The 21,009-nt window shown below is 40.4% G+C and overlaps 1 protein-coding gene across 8 annotated transcripts in view; it reads right to left on the bottom strand.

Moving 5' to 3' along the window:
• Positions 1 to 803: 803 nt before the first annotated feature.
• The window catches only part of Scaf4 (SR-related CTD associated factor 4), a 57,766-nt gene continuing 37,560 nt past the window's right edge, over positions 804 to 21,009 (bottom strand). For 6 of the 8 annotated variants that reach the window (XM_087899376.1, XM_087899366.1, XM_087899371.1 and 3 more), the window contains 8 exons: positions 20,864 to 20,964; positions 20,331 to 20,444; positions 18,433 to 18,589; positions 16,825 to 16,982; positions 15,681 to 15,840; positions 15,509 to 15,595; positions 15,161 to 15,352; positions 804 to 2,092 (listed from right to left, as the gene is read on the bottom strand). In XM_087899376.1, coding sequence (XP_087755502.1) covers positions 1,146 to 2,092; positions 15,161 to 15,352; positions 15,509 to 15,595; positions 15,681 to 15,840; positions 16,825 to 16,982; positions 18,433 to 18,589; positions 20,331 to 20,444; positions 20,864 to 20,964 — 1,916 coding nt within the window. In that variant the 3' untranslated portion in view covers positions 804 to 1,145. The remainder of the gene's footprint in view (positions 2,093 to 15,160; positions 15,353 to 15,508; positions 15,596 to 15,680; positions 15,841 to 16,824; positions 16,983 to 18,432; positions 18,590 to 20,330; positions 20,445 to 20,863; positions 20,965 to 21,009) is intronic. The other 2 variants (XM_085685741.2, XM_085685742.2) reach the window with 1 other exon arrangement.

The following is a 21,009-nucleotide window of genomic DNA, read 5'->3' as shown; positions in this document are numbered from 1 at the left end:
GTCATTGTGCTTGTCCTTAACTTAAGTTTAGGAAAAAGTACATTCAGAATGTAAATCAGTGGTTCTCAACCTGTGGGTCAGAGCCCCCTTGGGGGGTGGGTTCCACATCCGATATTTACAATTCAAAACAGTAACAAAACTACAGTTATGAGGTAGCAAAAAAATAATGCTGTGGTTGGGGTCACCAAAACATAAGGGGTCACAGCATTAGGAAGGTTGAGAAGTGTAATACCTGACTAACATTAAGTCCTTGACTTCTACGTCAGCACTTTTCAATACTATTAGAGTCTCAGTATGTAGTAGCAAAAAGCTCTGTGTACTCTTGTGTTGTTGAAGATGAAGGAAACAAAGCTTACAAGAGATGTTACACTATACCTAGTCTATAAAAATGCTTTCTGGTTGCATACATTAACCTCGTCTTATACCTTAGAAATTTGAACAGAATGATTATAAACAACACACTCAACTTTCTAAATAAGTGATGCCCAGGCAATCAGGTAATTTGTAGTGTAATGTGTAATGTTGGGAATCCAATTATTTCTCATAGCAAATCTCTCTTTACAAATTAATTATGATAACATTACCACAAAGCCAACGGGAAAAAAAGAACACAGGTTTCTTAGTTTAACATTTAAGTTCACTAATTTTTACCTTATAATCAAACTATGATTAAAATATTAAAATAGAATTCATGTGTCTTTTTTCCCCAAAAGTCTAGACTCTAATACATTATCAACAGCTCAAACTTTGTTAACAACCTTTTCCACCTTAATGCAGTGTATGAAGAATAGCACACATTAAAGTTTGTTACGAAAATAGAGTTTATTAAAAACATCCCTATTGTTTGAGGAGCTTTCACCGTTACCTTGTCTTAAATTAAAAAAAAAAATAGAGAGCACTTCTAATTAGGATTTGTAAACTTTTAAAAGTCAAAACTTTTAAAAAGTTACAGCAAAAAAGGGTAATATATTTTCAGTATTTTTTGTTATTTTGTGGCTATTTTTAAATAGAAGGGAAGCAATCAAATTGCTTACAGTCCCCATCAACTACTGTGGGGTAATGTAGCAGGAGCAAATATTATACAGCATCTGTACACCTCAGCTCTACACCCAAGTGTCACTGCCACATTCTGTCATATCCAGTCTCTAGCGAGGAGCCTCTGCTGCTGAGCCAGAATCCTTTTCGGGTTCAACGGATGAGGTAGCCTCAGCAGGTGACTCTTCAGATTTTACCACTGTGGCCACAGCCTCCCCCTTATCAAGTTCTGAAACAGTGTCTACGTTTCCCACTTGGCTAAGGGGAGGTTCACTGGCTTTGCTACCACCTGCCCTGTCTGTTAGCTCGTGCTTCTCTTTTCGATTCTCTTCCTTCTCTCTACGAGATTCTCTGTCTCTAGAATCCCTGTCTCGGTCCCGATGCCCACTAGAGCGCCTATTTCTCTCTTCCAAGTCTCTGTGTCTGTCCCGGTCAGGGCTTCTTCTTCCCCACTCTCTCCTTTCACGGTTACTATTATCTCTATCATCATTACGGTTGCCATAACGTTCCCGGTCATTTTCCACCCTATTTCCAAAAGATCTTCTTCCAAACCTTTCTTGGTCTCTACCTGAATTGAACTGCTGCCTGTTATCATTTCTAAACTGCTGTGGCTGCTGCTGAGCTGGTGCTGGCTGCTGTGACGGTGGTGGCTGCTGTGGCTGTGACTGTTGTGGTGGCGGCTGCGGCTGTGGCTGCTGCTGCTGTTGTTGCTGAGGCTGTTGCTGCCTTCCATCTCTATCTTCTGGTCCTCCTGGGCCTGGGCCTGGGCCCCCAAGCCCTGGCATTCCACCAGGCCTAACAAAAGGGCTATGTGGTGGAAAGGGCCCTTTCATTCCATGAGGTGGGGGCATAGCAAAGCCCCCTGGTCCTGGAGGCGGACCTCTGTGCATCATGTGCGGTGGCATGGGGCGAGGTGGCATCATAGGAAACCGTTGCAAGTGAGGTGGAGGCATCCCTGGGGGGCGCTGGAGTGGGATCATGCCAGGTCTGGCACCAAGAAGACCAGAAGATGGTGCCTGGAGCCCAATTACAGGACCAGGTGCAACTCCTTGAGTGCCTGAAAAATAACACAAAAAATGTTACTATTTTTAGCTGTCTCTTGTGTAAAGAAAAACACAATTTAGTCCTGAATTGGTTTCGCTCTGAATTCATGCTGAACTAACGTCACATTAGTGAAAACCAAGGTCAGCAATGGTAGACTCATTGTTTGGGTACCCAGTTCAGGCAGAAAACAAGAAATACTGAACGAGGAAATTGTAGTATTGCAGTTCTTGTCAGTCTTCTCTCAGAAGTTGTGACATCTAACAGTCCTGGGTCTCAATGAGATAAAAGTCTATATTCACTGTCAGCATGTCACGACAGCGGGGTGTGTTCTCTCAAGTGTACAACCTGATCCCACGTCTTAATGTGCCCACTCTGTTAGACTACTTTATGTAGTTATCATGCAGTACCCACCATCACTCCAGGGCCTATGATAAAGATCCATACGAACAGAAAGCTTAGTTGTTTTTTTTCCTAGGCCCTGCTCAAAGTGTCATCTACTAGGTCAACATGAGGGCTGGAATCGATCCTTGGCCATATACCTTCTACTCTTTTCCCAAAGTCAGTGAGACTGACATGCTGATACTGATTAGAGTCACTAGCTTGCTGCCAGTTTCTGGTTTGTAGGGAGCCTGCTCATCCTGGCCCTGTAATTATGTAAGTTCAACCCAGCATTTACAGGAGGGAAAAACAAGGATTTCTTCGGGTCCTGATAAACAGATGCCACATCTATTTCTTTTCAAATACAAAGAGCAAGTCACTATGATCAAAAAGCCATTAGAAAAGGCCCCAGAGGGGCTGGAGAGGTGGTTCAACGGTTAAGAGCACTGCCTGCTCTTCCAAAGGTCCTGAGTTCAATTCCCAGCAACCACATGGTGGCTCACAACCATCTGTAAAGAGATCTGATGCCCTCTTCTGGCCTGCAGGCACATCTGCAGGCAGAACACTGAAAATACTGTACACATAATAAATAAATCTTTAAAAAAAAAAAAAAAAGAAAGAAAAAAATAAAAGGCTCCAGATAGTAACAGGTAGCAGTCACATCATCTGCCCATGTATCGAAGTCTCTGAGGAAGACTGGGGTTATGACCATCAGCTGACGATGGTCATAAATGCCTTTGTGACAGAAATACACTGTTAATTTTAGGTGTGTAACTTGAGTCAGTATTGTAGAAAACTAGCAAGTCCTGCAAGTGCCTCTGTTTTCTGTATGCACCAGTATTAAGAAGGAACCAAAACTCCTACTTCAGCTGTAAACCATGTACGAGCCCATTCGATGCATGAACATCAGCTTCCAATATTTTAACTCAGCCACATATTTACTTAAACAACATAGTCCTCTGAGTACACAAAGATGATCTAGTCAGGAGTTGCTTTTTTTTTGGGGGGGGGGAGTTTCAAGACACGGTTTTTTACTATGTGACCCTGGCTGTCCTGGAATTTGCTGCTCTGTAGATCAGGTTGACCTCAAATTAAAGAGATCTGCCTGTCTCTGCCTCCCCAGTGCTGGAGTTAAATATGGTGAATCACCACGCTTGGAGTTACTTTTGACCTGTACCTGTCACTTAAAATATGTTAGAGTTCAGGGCCAGCTGAGGTTAACTGCAGATACTATCACTCGACACATTTTACTTAGTGACTAAACACATTTTAATTTTGTTGTTGTTGTTGTTTGTTTTTCGAGACAGGGTCTCCCAGTAGCTTTAGAGCCAGTCCTGGAAATTGCTGCTCAGAGATCACCACCAGGCTGGCCTCAGAGATCTGCCTGCCTGCCCCCGCTTCCTGAGTACTGGGATTAAAGGTGTGCGCCACGACCACCCAGCAAGCAGATTATTTTATTTATTTATTTATTTATTGTATAGTATTCTGTCTGCTTGTATGCCTGCAGGCCAGAAGAGAGCACCAGACCTCATTACAGATGGTTGTGAGCCACCATGTTGTTGCTGAGAATTGAACTCAGGACTTTTGGAAGAGCAGGCAATTCTCTTAACCACTGAGCCATCTCTCCAGCCCAAGCATATTTTAAATGCGTGTTCTTCCAATATCAATTATAATTTAAAGTCAAGTTTAGTAGCTGAGAAGAATTTTAGGCCAATAACACATCCAATGTAAGGTTGTAAGTTGAGAAGCCCTGTAAAATGGGTAAATTTGGCAGGACTTTCAGAATGCCACCAGAAAATCCTAGACAATAAAAATAAGACAGACTATCAACTAGACTAAGACTAAAATATTCAAGTGGCAAACGCAGCGAGTGCTTGCAGTACAGTTATTAGAAAAAGTTTGTTCTCAAGAACTAAGAGAACCAATGCATACTGCTAGGTTGCTGTGGCATCTTCCCGTGCTCATCTATAGGCTCACAGGGACAATCTCAAAATGCTCTAAGTACTCAGACAAGTCTGAGAAATCAAAGTTAGACCTCATGCCGCACAACGGAGAGTCCTTAAGCACCAAGCACAGTGGGTGGAAGGCCAACTCCCTACCACAGAGGATAAAATGAGAGTCTTTATTAAATATAAGTGACTGTCCCTAGGACCACTTACAAGTCTTTAATAGGGTGGATTTGAAGATGCAGGAATAAATTGGGCCAATGTCTGCAGTAATTATGTATTTAAACCTCCCATAAAGTACAATTAAAAAAGACACAAAACACCTGCCCAAGCTACTTTCTACACACGGATCTTTCTTTTTGGTATTTATTCTAAATAGTAAACAACCAAATCCTTTTTATTTTATCAGCTGGGAAGATGTGTCAGAAAGGATGTCCTCGTGGGGTACAGGGAAGAAGTAACATTTATAGATCACATACACCACTGGCCCTCAGACACTGGGTAAACTCAGCTCCCTACCCCTTTAACTGCAGCTCCTTTTGCTATTTTTGCAATAAAATTGTACTGCTTCTGTAATAAAGGATATTATTAAAATGTATACGGTGAATCTTTTAGTAGGCACACAGGTGATGTTAACTTTCGCTAGGGAATCTAGGCTGGCATTACACACTAGTGCAATATAGATTCATGAAGTAAAAAAGATGCTGGCCATAATTATGTTTAATTAGGGTTATCTAGAATAGGTAAGTTTTGTAGTTATAAATTAAAAAAAACTAATAAACCAAAACTTTACTATTAACTCAAGTTTGAGGATTAAAAACTTTACATTTCAATTGCTACAAATGACATAGAGAGGGTTGGGCTAACCAACAATGCGGACCTGAATAGGAATCACATAAGATTCCTGGGTGCCTGGGTTGGACAGGTAGACAAAATACAAAACCAGTGTGGGTAGGAGAGGGGGTTGGGAGCTTTCACAACAGCTCAGTACTCCCATGAGGCAGAGGGTGCACGGTAGCAGGACGACCTCAGATGCAAAAGAAGGAGATCCTACCCATAGACAAGGCTTGTGAAGCTGACCGGGTCAGCCAAGGCAATGTAGGGGCCTTGAATGCCATAATAAAGAATCTGGTCTTTGCCTATTTAACGGAGGAAACCAAAGAGGGATCATGAGCAGAGGATGATCCCGTTGGTTTTGATAACTTTCTGGTAAGTGGTATACAGAAAGCAAAGAGGGCCGGGCTATTAGGTTCTTACCCTCCAAGAATAACAAAAGACAGGAACTAGGGTAGGAGACACACTGAGGGCAGCTAGTGGGCAGGACTGAGTTCTGGAATTAAGAAACACAGATCTCTGCATGGATGAAGGTGTCAATGCAAGATCAAGAATGCAGAAAGAACAATTTTAGGAGATCAGTGAGGAATGTCCTATTTTAACAGAGCACCTTGCTGCATGTGTAGGCAGAAAGTCATGTATACACATAGGCGTTGTCAGGAGACTACTCGTTTGTTTTCCGGCCGTCCAGACCCTACCCTAATAGGTAGATTAGGGTTCAGCAGGCAGAGCAGAGTCACAGCATTAATATTGGCCAACATTAAACAAAAAGCTCAGACCTGGGGAGCTAACATATCACACTCACAAATTCCTAGTAAAACAAAGCTTGGGAGCAGGTTGGAAACAAAACATTGAACTGCCTGCCTGTAATTCCAGAACTCAGACTGTAGAGGCATAACGATGCTGGACTCCAGACTAGCCAGGGCTCTACAGCAATGTGGGTTAACGTGGTGGTGGTGGGAAAACAAACACAATCTCTCTGTAGTCTGTTTAACTTAAAACATACCACCAAACTGACCAATTTCCTAATGATCCCCCAAATGGCTGCTTCATGATTAAATGAAGACAGAGACACCACCACAATGGCAGAAGAGATCTATGACTAAGGGACAGATATCAGGAGGTTGCTCTCAACACTTGATGTGAAAAGGATACACACACACACACACGGGCTTTCAGCAGAGTTCCACAGAGGGCATGAAACATAAATGGATCTTTAAAGAGCAGACGGATCTCCCATGTGCAGAGGTGAGAACCAGAAGCGCAAGTGTACACAGCCAAAAATCTGTCCCTCAATCTCTACTTGGCTAACATGGCCTTCTATTCCACTGCAGCCACCGTCTCACCTCTAGCAGGTAATGGAAGCTTTGTCACTCAATCCAAATCCCAACCAACCTGTCCAGGCTCCTCTCTGAGATTTCCTCAATTATCTCCTTCCTCTTAGTCCTCAATTCTCTCCCATCATAAATTCCTAGAAAATTCCCAACACTGGTATTTTTTTAAAAAAATTTGTGATGCTGGAGACTGATCACAGAACCTCACACAGCTACGCCTTCACCCCCAATACTAATTTAAATTTGGGCCTAAGCATGGAAGTCAGTCAAGTCCTTCTCACCCCAAGCCAACTGACTCAAATTAAAGAAAGACTCAAATTAAATTAAAGAACACATTTTTTCTTTCATCAACAACTCTCCATTTTCCCAGTCAATTCATAGTCCCATATCCAGGGAATCTATTTCATAGGTTAACTATAACTATAGCTGGTTTGCTTTGTGGTTAACTTTTCCACATTCTAAATGTGCTCACACAGAAACTTCAAGCCTTTGCACATTCAGAGTACTTTCATTATCCTTAGAAGAAAGCCCACTCTATGAATCATCTCCCCCTCCCCAGCCCACCCAGGCATTTTTTTATTTCTGTGAATTTGGCTGTTAACCAGCATTTTCAAAAAAAAGAAAAAAGAAAGAAAGAAAAAGAAAAGAAATCATACGTCATACAATACGTAGTCCTTTGTGAGTGGCTCCTTCCACTTGGCATTTTTCCAAGGCTCATCCAAGTTCTGTAGCACGAACAAGTACTTAATACCAAATATTCTTCCATTGTATGAACACACCATTTTGTTTTATTGTATTTTTTGTTTTTTTGTAAAACCACCTTTTGTTACTTTCCCACCTGCCCCTGTGTCAGTTTTATGCCTATCTGTGCCACATCAAAGCCCCTTGCTCCATGCTGGCCCCACTCTCACTTCTCTACTAAGCTACCCTACACTACCCTTTGCTTCTCTCTCATACTAGCTTCTCCAGATTCACCCACTACTTAGGAATAAAAATGAAGAAACTCACTTTCTTTGCCATCTTTCAGCATTCATCTACCATATGTTCCTATAAAGCAACTCTCCCCAGGGATTTAAAAAAAAAAATCATATCTCTATTTCTTCACTCCCATTCTCTCTCCTGTTCCTACATCAGGATTCTAAATCCTTTATTTCAGTGAACTTTTCTCAAGTCACGAAGAGCCTTCGTTTTGTTAATGCTTGCTGCCAAGACTCAGCACTTAGTTTTGAGACAGCTTTCATGCTCCAGACTGACTTCCGATTTAGGATTCTTTTGATTCTCCTACTTCCTGGGTTTGGGGATTACAGCCATGAGGTCACCATACCAAGCTTTTTTTTTTTTTAAAAAAAAAAAAAAAGCCAACAGTGATGGCATTTGGGAGCTTATCTTTTCCCCCTTTGCCCTTGCATGGCCTCCAGATTACTTCTCCATGTTCTAGTCCACTGGCTACGCCTTCTCTACCCTCTGCTGGATAAAACAGTACATGAAGTGGCTAAATGCCAGGCTCCCAGTGCAGCAAGGTTACTATGACTTTAATTCCATCATCTGTTGCCACTGAGACCCCGGGAGCTTTTTCCTCCCTTTGCTTCTCCAGCAACTCATTAATGTGCACCAATTGCTTAGAGATTCTGCCAAGTACAATCTATGTTCTTTAGCCTCAGCTAAAGTACAATCTATGTTCTTTAGCCTCACAGTCTCAACTGTGAAATGTTTTAAGGATTCTAGGGCTACGTCCATATACCAACTGTTTCTGAAACTTACAGGCCTCTGTGACATTAAATACTGCCCATATCTAATGGTGTATGAGTGTTCCCCTTCATAATTTATTCAGTGTACTTGGCACTTGCACCTGGACAAAATTAAAAGAGCATGTAAACATGACCTTCACACTCTAAAATAGCCAGCACCCCTGAGATTTGTGCATCTCAAGAATGACAAAGTCATAGTGCCAACTGCTCATGTACATGTGACAAGCGTACACTTTTGATGCTTTTAATAGCACATACTTAAAAAGTGGGCAGTCCTGAATGGCCTACCTTTAAAATGCATTCAGATCACAAACTACTGTATCAGCTCCCAGACTGTTCCTTTAAAAAAAAAAAAAAAAAAAAAAGCCTGTTTTAAAACCTAGCACTGCTTTGCCCTGCGTGCCCTGACTCCCACAACTCCCCTACACTCATCGGTCAGCCTGAGATTGCTCTCTTCCAGCTCTACCAGTTCCTCGTGGCTCCTCCAGGTAAAGTTGCTTCTTAGTCCAGGTTCTCTCTTTTGTTGGTGTGCCTGAAATGCCAAATCTCAGTACTTACGTGGCTTATTTTTCTCTCTCCTCTACTTGGGTTTCTTTCTCAATGTTACTTCCTCCAAATGCCCACTCTGGCCATCTTACTTATAACAAATGACACATTTCAGTATCTTCAATGTTTTCACCCCTAACACACCTCTACTTTTCTTCTCTCTTCATTGGATGACTCCATGTGATAATATTAGTTTACTTATTATCCAAAGGAATAAACACCAGAGAGACAGATCTCATTTTGTTCATTCTGCTATCTTTAGCACCTGAAGGGATACTCGATATAGAGTAGGTTCTCAAGAGTAAGACACGGACCCAGGAGTAACACTGACACTTGAATGGTGGTCGCAGAGGTGATGAGAAATCTCATCAAGAAGATACTGCTGATGAGAACAGGCTATGGGTCCCAAAATGGTGAGAATCTTTTCAACATAATAAATCTGGGAGATCCTGAACTTTGAAAACTACGGCACTTTTTAAGTTTTTTCTTAGTTGAAATTGCTACTTGTGCTTTAATTTAACCCAGAGAATGGTCACTGTAGTATTTTCCACACGGAGGGGGTTTTTTACACCTGAGGAAAACATCTATCGGCCACTCATTCATCTTTATGTGTACTGTTGGGAATCTAACCAAAGAACTAGTACACACAAGTCAAGTGTACTGAACTACATCTCTCTCCAGCTCACTACCAACAACCCTTAACTTCTCAACCAATGCCTTATCTGAAGGCAAATATACAAATAAGTATTTATTTAATCAACCAACAAAAGGCATTTTATTTTTGATATCCTACCTTCAAAACCCTGACACAACAATACAACCAAAATATGGGTTTCCTCCCTCCTAGATTCAACAATTCATATTTATGAACATTTACTTTGAGAACACTCCCAGGAAATGCTCACAGTGGACCATGTTGGAAGCTGTTGAAAACTGAAGGTCATTGTCAAGAGTAAGAGAAAGCACATTCCATTTACTGTTACAAAGAGGACCTTAATATGTCACCAGAAATCTTTCGGAGAAATGGGAGACTTTTTTTAAGAGTATCTAAGGAAGAAGGTATACTCAGAAGTCTTGTCAATATGGACTCAAGAATTTTAAATGAAATCTGATCAGACAGTAATCATTTAAAGACGGCTTGGATTTTTTTGTTTTACACAAAATATTTTGTGTAAATAGACAATAGACTTTGTATAGCTATTAGTTTGCACAGTTTATTACTTTTTAAAATAATTCGTGTGCTACTTGCTAACTACTTTATGGTAACCAATAGACACATCTATGACTTTTAATGGAGAATTACACTACTGGCTAGTATTCAACATAATTTTCTGTAGACAGTCTTTTAGTGTTAGCCAGACAAGTCTTACCTGAAACTCTTCACAGCAATATCTGTGTCTATCAAAACCTATCTAGATTCCCAAGTTTCTGCCCTCCTACTCTACTGAAAACGTCCCTCAGAAACAAGATGACAGGTTCTCTTCAGGCTAGTGAACAACACCTTGGACTTCCTAGTGACAGCCTCAGAAGACATGGAGACAATGTGCAAGCCCTTGGAGGTTTCACATACTATTTTTCTCACTTTCTGTTTGAAGAGCTTCATCTTTTGCAATAACATATTGTATTCATGCATAAATTCATATCCTAGGCAAATTTCTGCTACAGATTTAACCATTACTTTTGTATTATCCAGTCCATCCACTGAATAATATTATATATAAAGATGAAGGCACTGTAAGGAATATTTCAAAGTCATTTCTATGTGATACTAGTGACTAGAGGAACAACATATTACAGTGTTTAGAACACCAATTTAGGTACTTCTAATGCTCTGAAAAGAACACTCTTAGAAGACAATGTCAAGAGGCCTTCTGGCATATCCTTCCAGCTTGTAATTTAATGTAACCATACAAAAGTTCAGTATAAAAGTATCAAAATGCACTGTTTTTATAAATCAGGCATTACTCTCAAAAAAAGAAGAAAACCCATGTAATTCCTCTAATTTTCTATTGTTATTTAATATTATAACTAGTATGCAACTAGTAGATTGGTGCTATAATGCTCTAATTTAAATTATTAGCTATAAAAATTATAAACTTCAAGACAGTGACTGAGTAGAGAAATCCAAAGCTAAACCATCAGAAATCAAATACCCATGTTGAAATAATCAGCAAAACGTAGGGAAGACTTCTAGGCACATTTTAGGGCTCCTAACTTAATAATATAAAATCAAAGACATTTTAGTATAATTTACTAAACAATTTAATTTTTAGTTTTTCTTGTGGTGCCCGAGATCAGTTTAAATGCCTGCTGTAGCTAGGTAGGGACTCAAGTGTACCAACCCACGGACCAACAACTCCACTAATGGGCCATCAACATTTGAGTCTGGCTTCCAAACCACTGTGACCTACAGCAGAGAAAAAGTAACCCCCATTTGTAAGATTATTCTCAGAAGTCAAATTTTATTTACAAACTTCACCATCTGCAGTAGTGTGACAAAAGCAGGGAAGGTGAGAAGGTGACAATATCTTCATATTGAGAATTAACAAGTAAGTGCACGTGTCAGGAAGTGGCTTCACTTTCCACAGAGGAATTCACGCCACCTGGCAGTTTGTGTCTGAAGCATACCCTGGATATCCTTGTAACACAGGACAGATAGGTAACACAAACAAACATTTTTTTTGTGTACTTTTTTATTGTTTGGAACACCAAAGTAACCCAAACTTTACATTTACAATTAACTTTTTAATAAATACGCTGTACATAATATTAGCAATACATATCATACAACGGATTTGAAAGGCAAACATAAACGTTCATACAATCAAAAGGATGAACTGAACTGCCACTTGTCACCATCTTCTCTCCTAGATGACTGACAACTGTAGATGTCATCTTTAGCTTTGACAAAACCACTACTGTTTCAGTTACTTTGGCCCATGAGATGCTAACTAAATACAGTGTCCTTTAAAATCAAGTAATAATGAATACTTGTTGTATGCCTAGTCATTTATATTTTCAAATGATGATCATTATTCAAAGAATCAAAATATTTTTAAAAATATGATGGAAGCTTGTGTTCTTACAAATTCAATTTACTGGGGGGTGTGTGTGACCTCAGCTCAGCACTAGTGAGTTACCTACAAACTCCTAAACTCCAATCTGATGACAGAAATCAACAGCAGCACCAGGCACTTCATCGTCTTCCCAGTACAATCAGTCCTCAGTGTGAAATTTTGATCGGCTTAACATTTGACAGACTTGTGTGTCACTTCAAAAATACTGGCACACATTGGAAAAACACTGTCTGTGACACACTGCAAGGAAACTATTTGGTATCTACTATGTAGAGACCTTCAATACTGAGTTGTGCTATTAAGTAAAACGCTGCTATGATTTAACATATTTTCTGAATGAATCAAACAATGGAATTTGATTGCTTGTGATCTAGTCTTATCTTCCTTCAAACGCACAAGCAACTAACTATACAAAGACTATTGTTCCAAAAATCTTGCTTTCTCCTTGAGAGCAAACCAGAGGTTATAATGGGTCAGAGCTCAGCCGTGTCAGCACAGACTGAAGTACAAATACTTGTTTCTAGATGTCCTAAGCACACCTATGGCATTTCTTACCTGTGATAGCACCCACTGTTCACTAAATGCCTCCTAGGTGGCGGTTTTGTATGTTAGCCACTGAATCACCACCACACCCTGGTGTGTCGATGCCATCGTATCCCCTTTACAGACGAAGAAATGGGACTTCAGCATTAGCCTCTAGAGGTTTAAGGTGTTCTGGTCAACACAGCATCTCCTTCTACAGACTTACAGTACAAATTAGAGCACCAATAAGAGAGGGAGCACCTAATCTCAGTGCTCCCACAGGAGGACTACACTGGCAACCAGCTCCCAGTCCACTGTGATACCATAATGTGATTCTTGTGTTCCCAAGTGGTAGAATTGTGATTCTTTTGAACAAATTCTCCTTTCTTTGCACACACACAAAAACAAAACGACAACAACAAAAAAGGAAAAACACCTCACTTGAAAAAAGCTCACCCTCTCAAGCAGGCAGAGGTATGGGTGAGAACGTATTGAAATTTACTGGTGACAGGTATGTTCAAGGAATATTGCAGGAATCAGATTCCTTTTTGACTCTTGTGACAGATGACAGTGTGAGATGGCAACTAAAGGCAAGAGAAGAATGCTGGAATGGTGGGACTGTGAGGGACTAGGGTCACCATGCCAGAAGCCTTGGAATGAGCACAATGGCAGCTCAGGGTTTCAAGAAACCCATTCACCTCTTCAAAGGGCTTGCTTTACTACAATGTAAAAATCAGGTCAAAAATATTTTCATATTAGACCTTTGTATTAATAAGAAAACCAAAACTCATTTCTCTCAAAGGTCAAGATTTATGTGACTATCTTTTTTTTTTTTTTTCAAGATTTCTTTCTCAGAGACAGGGGGCTTGCTACGTAGCTCAGGCTGGCATCCAACTCAAGATCCATGGACCTCAGCCTCCCGAGTTCTGGGAATACAGTACCACAAGGCCCAGCACGTTTCCAGATGTTTCCTTCTGTTGACTGGAACTAGACTAGTCCATGTTAGTTTATTAAGTATTGATTTTAATAAAATAGTTTCCGTTTTTACCTTAATTCAGATTTTAAACCTTCCAGGATTTGAATAACACTTCATTTTCCAATTTTGTTTTAAAAGTTATAGACAAAGATAACCAAAATCAAAGAGCCCACATTAAAAGTCTCCCATTTACCTATCCCACCTCACTTATGGAATCAAAGAACTCTCCTGTGAGCGAAGAATACACAGAAAGGTGTGTGAGGTAATGAGAACACTTCAGTGCTCCTCAGCAAAGTTGCACATGCCAAATTAATCTTTTAAGTTTACCAACTTTTGATTTTTTTCACGTTGGTTGCAAAGGTTAAAGTGTCTGTTGGGTGGTAGTAAGAAATAAATAGAAGCAGGTACTCGCTCCAAACAGGACTACTTACAAGCAGTAGCTAGCAAACTCTTGGAGACCATGAAATCTTTCTACTTATTCAGTGAAGTTATGAAGTCCAAAGAAAATGACAAATACACACAATTTTGTAACAGGATTCTGTTCCAAGGCAGAGACATGTATGGGAGGAGAGGGTGTGTAGGAAAGGGCCAATCAGAAAACTACATGAGATACTTGTGCAACTACACTATAAATACAAAAAATAGCTGTAACCTAGTGAGGTCTGGCAATGTAGGTTTCCCTTCTTTCCCAGTCCAGTGGTGCCTCCTTCCATGCCATCCCCATACAGTGCAAGTTTTGAACCAATCCTTCATTAAACAATTCATCTCCCCAAATCCTCCTCTAATAAACAGTCCTTCCTCTGTATACTAAGGAAATTAAAAGTAAATTCATTATGTACACTAAAGAGCAGTCCAAACTTCATCTTAAAAAGAAATTGGCATTTTCACTATTTATGGGGTACAAAGTAAAAACTTCAATCCAAAAGATTTTGGTATAAAGTAAAGTGCTCTACCTGAAACCACTACACCTCAGGTCAGCAACAGAGTCTTTCCTAAAGCAATCTAAGATTCTGAAAACAAATGTGCACACACTTACACTCTGAAAATAAAAAGGACTCATTCAGAAGCATTAACTTCCCATTAGGAGAATCAAATATGAACTATACTTGGAGATATCACTCCAAATACAATTTTTAACTTAAAAGATAGTTATTATAAAAACTATTCATGTACTTAATGTAACTGAAGCAAACTAGAGTACACCCTCACAAGTGTAACTGGGAAACCTCCAGGCTGTACCTCCTTTGACTGCAGCGATGCGGCTGTGGAAAGGAGCAGCTCCAGCAGAAGGAAACCCAGGAGCCGGTGAGAATGGCCTCAGTTCTAACCTCACTGTACAACCCTCACACAGAAAACAACACCAGTCTGTTAAGATTATCATAGATTATGGACTTGCCAGTCTATATATTAAAATTTTTTTCCCAGGATTTTTAGAGGAATAAGAACAGAGAATTATATATGAGAAACCAGCTGCTCGGAGCTGGAAGTCTAGAATCATGTTAAAAACATGTAACCATTTCTTTCACAGAAATTACTTTAATTGATTATTTTGTATCAAATTAACATGTGTAGATGAAAATGTTTTGCTGAAGACAACTGGGTCATAATGGCACCCATGAAGACGTCTCCTGGTGAAGTGCAACTGCACAAACCATTTAAGATCTTCCAAGCCAAACTTGAAGGGGCAAAAAAAACTAACAACAAAAAAATAATAACTTACCAAGAAGTGAAACAGGCTGGGTTACAGGAGGGGTAGGCAGATTCGTGGGTGCAGCAGGTGGCACAGCAGAGCCATACATTTTCGCACTGTCACCAGACTCGGCGTTTCCTCTAGCCCCAGACACCACTGTTGGAATGGGATTTCCAATAGATAAGTCTTTTGTAGTGTCTTCACTTATACCAGCGATAGCAGCTAAGGAATATAATTACATTGACATGTGAAGCTGAGTAATTAGGTATGTTTCCGGTCAACAACCTTTAATCAGACTACAAACCCTACTATGTGCTCACTTTCCCTCCTACCCCAACTCCAAGACATTAAGCCAACACAGAGGAAAGACATGCTTACAGTTTGGGATGCTTATTGGTGGAGTGTGAGGAGGAGGAATGGATACTGGTGGAGTTATAGGAGGTGGGGGTCCAGGAGGAAGAAAACCTAGAATAAGAGAAATCAGGTCAATGCCTTCTGCATCATTTATCAGAGCCCAAAACTGTCGGTATTCTCAGCTGGGTCAGTGTACCTGGTGGTAAATGCATCGGGTTGAATCCTGGGCGCAAAAATGGTGGTGGAGGAGGAGGAACACCAGGGCCAAAGCCTGGAGGGGGGATTCCTAAGGGAGGTGTGAAAGCAGGAGGCTGGAGAGCACCAACTACAGGAGGGCCCGGTTGATGAGGTGGGACCTGGAAAGAAAAGCCAAATACGTATCTAGCTACTCTCAAATACAGTGTATGTGCACCAAGAAAAGAAAAGCAGGTATTTTAAAAATTTTATTATACCACTACATTTATTAAAAAGATGATAGGTAACCTGTGCCTACCTAAATGCTATAAATCTAAGCTCTGATTTTTCCTGTAAGTTGGCCATTTGCACTGCATTTCACTGGGTTCTATCGGTGTTCTGACAGCATAAGAGAGATTTAAAAATATTCTAAGGCAGAATTGTTTAAAAATTGGGAAATACAAGTCTAAGAAAGAACAGCTGGCAACTTATGTAGTAGGCTAAGATAAACAATGCTCAAATCTAATTATCTGTACTCCCTTCCTGGTTTTTACATGTTCTAAACTGAGAACATGCCAACATAAAATAAGCATGAGGTTAAATGAGTTAATACGCATCCAGTGACACCAAATACCTAACAAATGTGAACTCTAGTTTAAAAACTATCAGTAAGGCAGATACAGTGGCTCATGTAGTCCTAGCACTTGAGAATCTCAAGTTTGAGAGCAGCCTAGGCTACATGGTAAGACCTATCTTGAAAACCAACCACCCAAACAACCAACAAACAAACAGAAAAAAAAAAATCCTTTTTCCACAAAGCAGCTGGGACTTGGGTATGGATATCTGAGTTTAGAATATACCACAACTCCAACTCCCTAAAGAATGAAAGTCTAATAAGAAACAAAAACAACACAAATTACTAGAGGTTCTGGATTTCAATATCTAAGACACTCTAAGTCAGAGTGCTGAGTCATCCAAATAACACTTGTGAAACAATCTAAATTAATTCTTGTTTTATTGACATTCATGGGAAAAAGTTGTTCAAAAATAGAGGTGATATATCAAAATATGAAAAACTAGTATTCACTTTTAGACAGAACAGTAAGATTTAAAAAGCAACCCCTCCAGACCCTTGAAGCTTTAAATCATGTTCTCGACAGCCCTACCTGTGGAGGTGGCACTGTTATAGGCGCAGGAACAGGAATAGGAGGGACAGGCACAGGCAAAGGCTTAGGTACGGGTGACACTGGATCTGTGTGGGAGGCTTCTGCACCTCCATTTTGAGCAACTTCATTTTCAGACTTCTTAGGGATGCCTTTCCAATCTATGAATGAATTATAGGAATGTAACAAGAAATGTTTAGCATTTTCACTTACAACTTTAAATATAGAAATGAAAATTGAAAATTAGAAAATAATAGTTTTGTTAAAGAAATCCCTACACTAATTTCCAGTAATTTTTCAAACTGACAACAGAAATATGTAAGCAGAATGGATGGATCCATACACATTCACTTCTAACACCTGTCTTTTCAGTCACTCCCTAACACTAAAAAAGTACTGAAGACACCCTTCTGATATGGGATTCCCCCTTTGTGTGCTGTGATTACCATTAATGAATAAAGAAACTGCTTTGAACCTATAGCAGAGTACAACTTAGCAAGGTGGGCAAAACTAAACTGAATGCTGGGAGGAAGAAGGCGGAGTCAGGGAGAAGCCATGGAGCCACCAGAGACAGATGTGCGGGAACTTTGCTGGTAGGCCATGACCTCATGATGATGCAGATTAATGGAGATGGGTTAAATTAAGATGTAAGACTTAACCAATAAGAAGCTGGAGCTAATGGGCCAAGCAGCCGGGCAGCCAGGAAAATAAGCTAGCAGCCTTCTTACAACACCCTTCCACCTCTTTAACTATCTTCTAGGCAAGAAAAACCATTTTGCATTCTGGGGTTTAACTGTGATTAGTAACTTTCTGTCTCATCAATGAAACTTCCTAGGATCTGACTTCCAGGATCCCATCTTCTTATTCTTTTCATCCTGGCCAAGAGCGCATACCTGGGCATGGTAGGCTCATCTGCCTGAAGAGAAATCTAGCTCCTCCTATGTGAAAGCATGCATTATCCAAGGGGGTGGGCATCTCAGCATCATCATACCACTTTCCCTCCCTCTGGTTGACAAGTTAACACTTCTTAAACATCCATTATCTCCACCACAATCTTACTAATAACCTGGCACTTATAATATTACTATCCACAAGCAACTCAACTTCCTGGTCTAATACATGTGTGTGAGTGTGTGTTTTCTTGGGATGCTTAAATTTCTCCAAGGACACTATTATAAAGCATGAATTAAAACATAACGCAGAGTTGAGCATCACCACAAATATCTGGGATCAAAGCGGGGCTTTAAACACTTGTATCTTACTGGTAAGCATCTCTAATCAGTGTCTGCACCCTGAAACGCTTCTAGTACTCAAAGGGCTCTGGATTTACAGGTATCTCCTAATTCTCAGTCTATACCACTGATGTGCAACTGAAGTCTAAGTAGTCCATTTTTAATGCAAAGTTCTAATTATTAAGTCTAACAGTCAGAATTTTACCAGGGTCTGTATTTCTCCTGCTAAGATCTTAGATAACAGTCACTATATCTTTAATTAACAGCAGAGAGACTAGCTTATACCTGGAACTTTAAGATCACCCAAAATTCTTCCTAGTGCAAAGAATAAAGTTGTCACATAACCATGAACTGTGAAAGAAGTTAAACATTGTTTTACCTGGGTTAAGTGTGTCACTGTCCAACATTCCTCCTTCACAAAAACTCTCCAGCTCCTCAGGTTTGACTTTGTCCCACGGGACATAAGTAACACCCAATTCAACATCCCAATACTGCTTATAATCTGCCTTTATTCCTTTGTTTAAGGCCCAGGCAATCTATAACCAGTGAAAATATACAAAGAAAGGAGAAGAAAAGTGGGTCAGAAGTCTTCAGAGTTCACCATCCCCATCACTCTACTCATCTGAACAAGGCAGGCAGTGAGCACTCTGAACTGCTGTCCCCGTATAGCACTTATAGACTCCTTGACACAGGTTAGTGGCTCTTCTGTCTTCTCATTTTGCCTCAGGATAGAAATCTCTTCACACCCAGCATAGCCGGCATACAATAAAGAAAAAGTTCATCAAGAAGAAGCCCACTGCACTGGATACCACTCAAGGTCTACAGATATGGCAACATCTTTTTACAGTATACACCAGGGTAGACGAAGGTGCTAATAGAGGGCAACACTGAATTGGACCCCTCAGAGATGGTTGTTTGTGTGCTTGTATTTTTCTTTATGTTTGTTGATATTCTTAACAGTTAATTCAAAGAAGAGGTGGCAAACCTTAAGTTGTGGAACATTCATATTTTTATATAAAAAATTTTACTAGAAAATATTATCTTTAAAGCTCCAGTTAAAACTAGATAGATGTGGTATTGCATGCTGTAATCCCAGTACTTAGGAAGTGGATATGATCAGGAGCTGAGTTCAAGGCCAGTTTGAGACCTGTTTCTAAATGAATACACAAGTAAATAAGTAAGCTGGCTGGAGGCAGTGACAGAGTGCTTATCTATCTAGCCTACATTAAGATCTTGGTTAAATTCCTAGCACATTATTAAGAAAAAAAATCTTATTAAGAATTTTATGTTAGCATCAGGTGGTGGTAGTGCACACCTTTTAATTCCAGCACCTGGAAGAAAGAGGCAGGTGGATCTCTGTCAGTTCAAGGCCAGCCTGGTCTACAAGAGCGAGTTCCAGAACAGGCTCCAATGCTAGAGAAACCCCGTCTTGACAATCCAAAGAAAAAGAGTTATGTTAGCTTAACAATAAAATGACTCCTAATGGTATTCTTGTATATCCATAGATCAGTGCCTTTCTCAGCCATCACCAGAGAAGCTTCTTGCAATTGATGGGAGATAACACAGAGACCCAGAAGCCCTAAATGGGAAGCTTCATCAATACTCCCTCAGGGTTCAGGGAACTATGCGGAAGAGAAGGAGGAAGGATGTTAGAGACTCTAGTTCAAGCCAGACAGGGTGCCAGCAATGAGAGAGGGAAGCGGACGTGGCTCCCACCTCTAATCCAGAAATCATCTGCAATTGAAATCTTCTTACAAAGGAAAAACCCCTTTCCAAGGGAGTCTCCCTAGGTATAGTAACTTCAGGGTAGGCCACAAGACCAGCAGTGGATGCCAACACCAAACAAGTTTGGGTTTATTTTGGGGGAACTTGGTGTTCAGCTGCTTTGTTGGGCATTTCTGTCTCACTGATCTTTTGCTTTTGTGTTCTGGATTCGGCATCTGTGGAGTGTATCGTGTTTTCTGTGCTTCCCCTTTGGGTCGTTGCTTGTTTTTTTAAAGAGAGAGGATATGGAATTGGGGGTGGGGTAGGATCTGGGAGGAGAAAAGCTTGATCAGAATACACTGCATGAAAAAAAAACTTTCTTATCAAAAAGAAACTAAGAAAATTGTCACATAAAATTGTATGTCAACTAATGTGCAACTGCTTTTAGGAGGATTTTTAAGGAGGTTTTTATGTTTCAAGCCATTTCAAAGCAGCAAAATTATAGTTAAAACAACCCCCCCAAAACTTCATATAATTCTGCATTAAACCCTTTTATAAATGATAAAAATGTACCTTTATAGATTTCTGGTTCACTTTATAGTTTCCCCGGCTCAGTTTCTGCAGGGCACGGTATGCATCCTGCCTGTGAACCATTACGATATAGGCACAACCTCTGGGAGGAATCATCTGTCCAAAACATTTCAGCATTACACAAGGCAGTGACAGAGACAAAGACCCCGGCACAGACCCCAGCCGTAGCCTCCCCCCCCCCAACAGTGCGCACGAATTCAAGGTCTGCCAAGTGCGAACAAAGCTGGACGAACAAAGGTGGACTTCCCACCCTCAGAGACAGACCTGGAGGGTTAAACTCATTCAATTTTGGTTTTAATTGAGTTGTGCAAATTTTGTTACATACTTTTCTAGAAAGACATTTTAATTTAAACATGGCTGTGCAAGAAACAACAACTACAGAGGATGTTAAAGTGAATAGGAGCAGCCCAGCCTGCAGCTGCCTCCTACAAGCCTATGCACATTCCACCTAAGAGTGCAAGAGTCTCAACAACTGGGCACATCTTAATCAGCACCCTTAAGGGAGTAGTACTCACATTAATTGATTCAATAGGACCAAACTCTTCTAAGAGACTGGCAACGTCTTGCTGAGTAGTCCTTTTGTCCAGCTGTCCCACCCACAGTGTGGTACTACAAACTAAAAATAAATCAGTGATGAAAACAGTCATTTTATCCCAAGCAG

The sequence above is a fragment of the Myodes glareolus genome, chromosome 2, assembly GCF_982192425.1.
Source record: "Myodes glareolus chromosome 2, mMyoGla1.1, whole genome shotgun sequence".
NCBI lineage: Eukaryota > Metazoa > Chordata > Mammalia > Rodentia > Cricetidae > Myodes > Myodes glareolus.
This window is presented reverse-complemented; position numbering and strand designations above follow the sequence as displayed.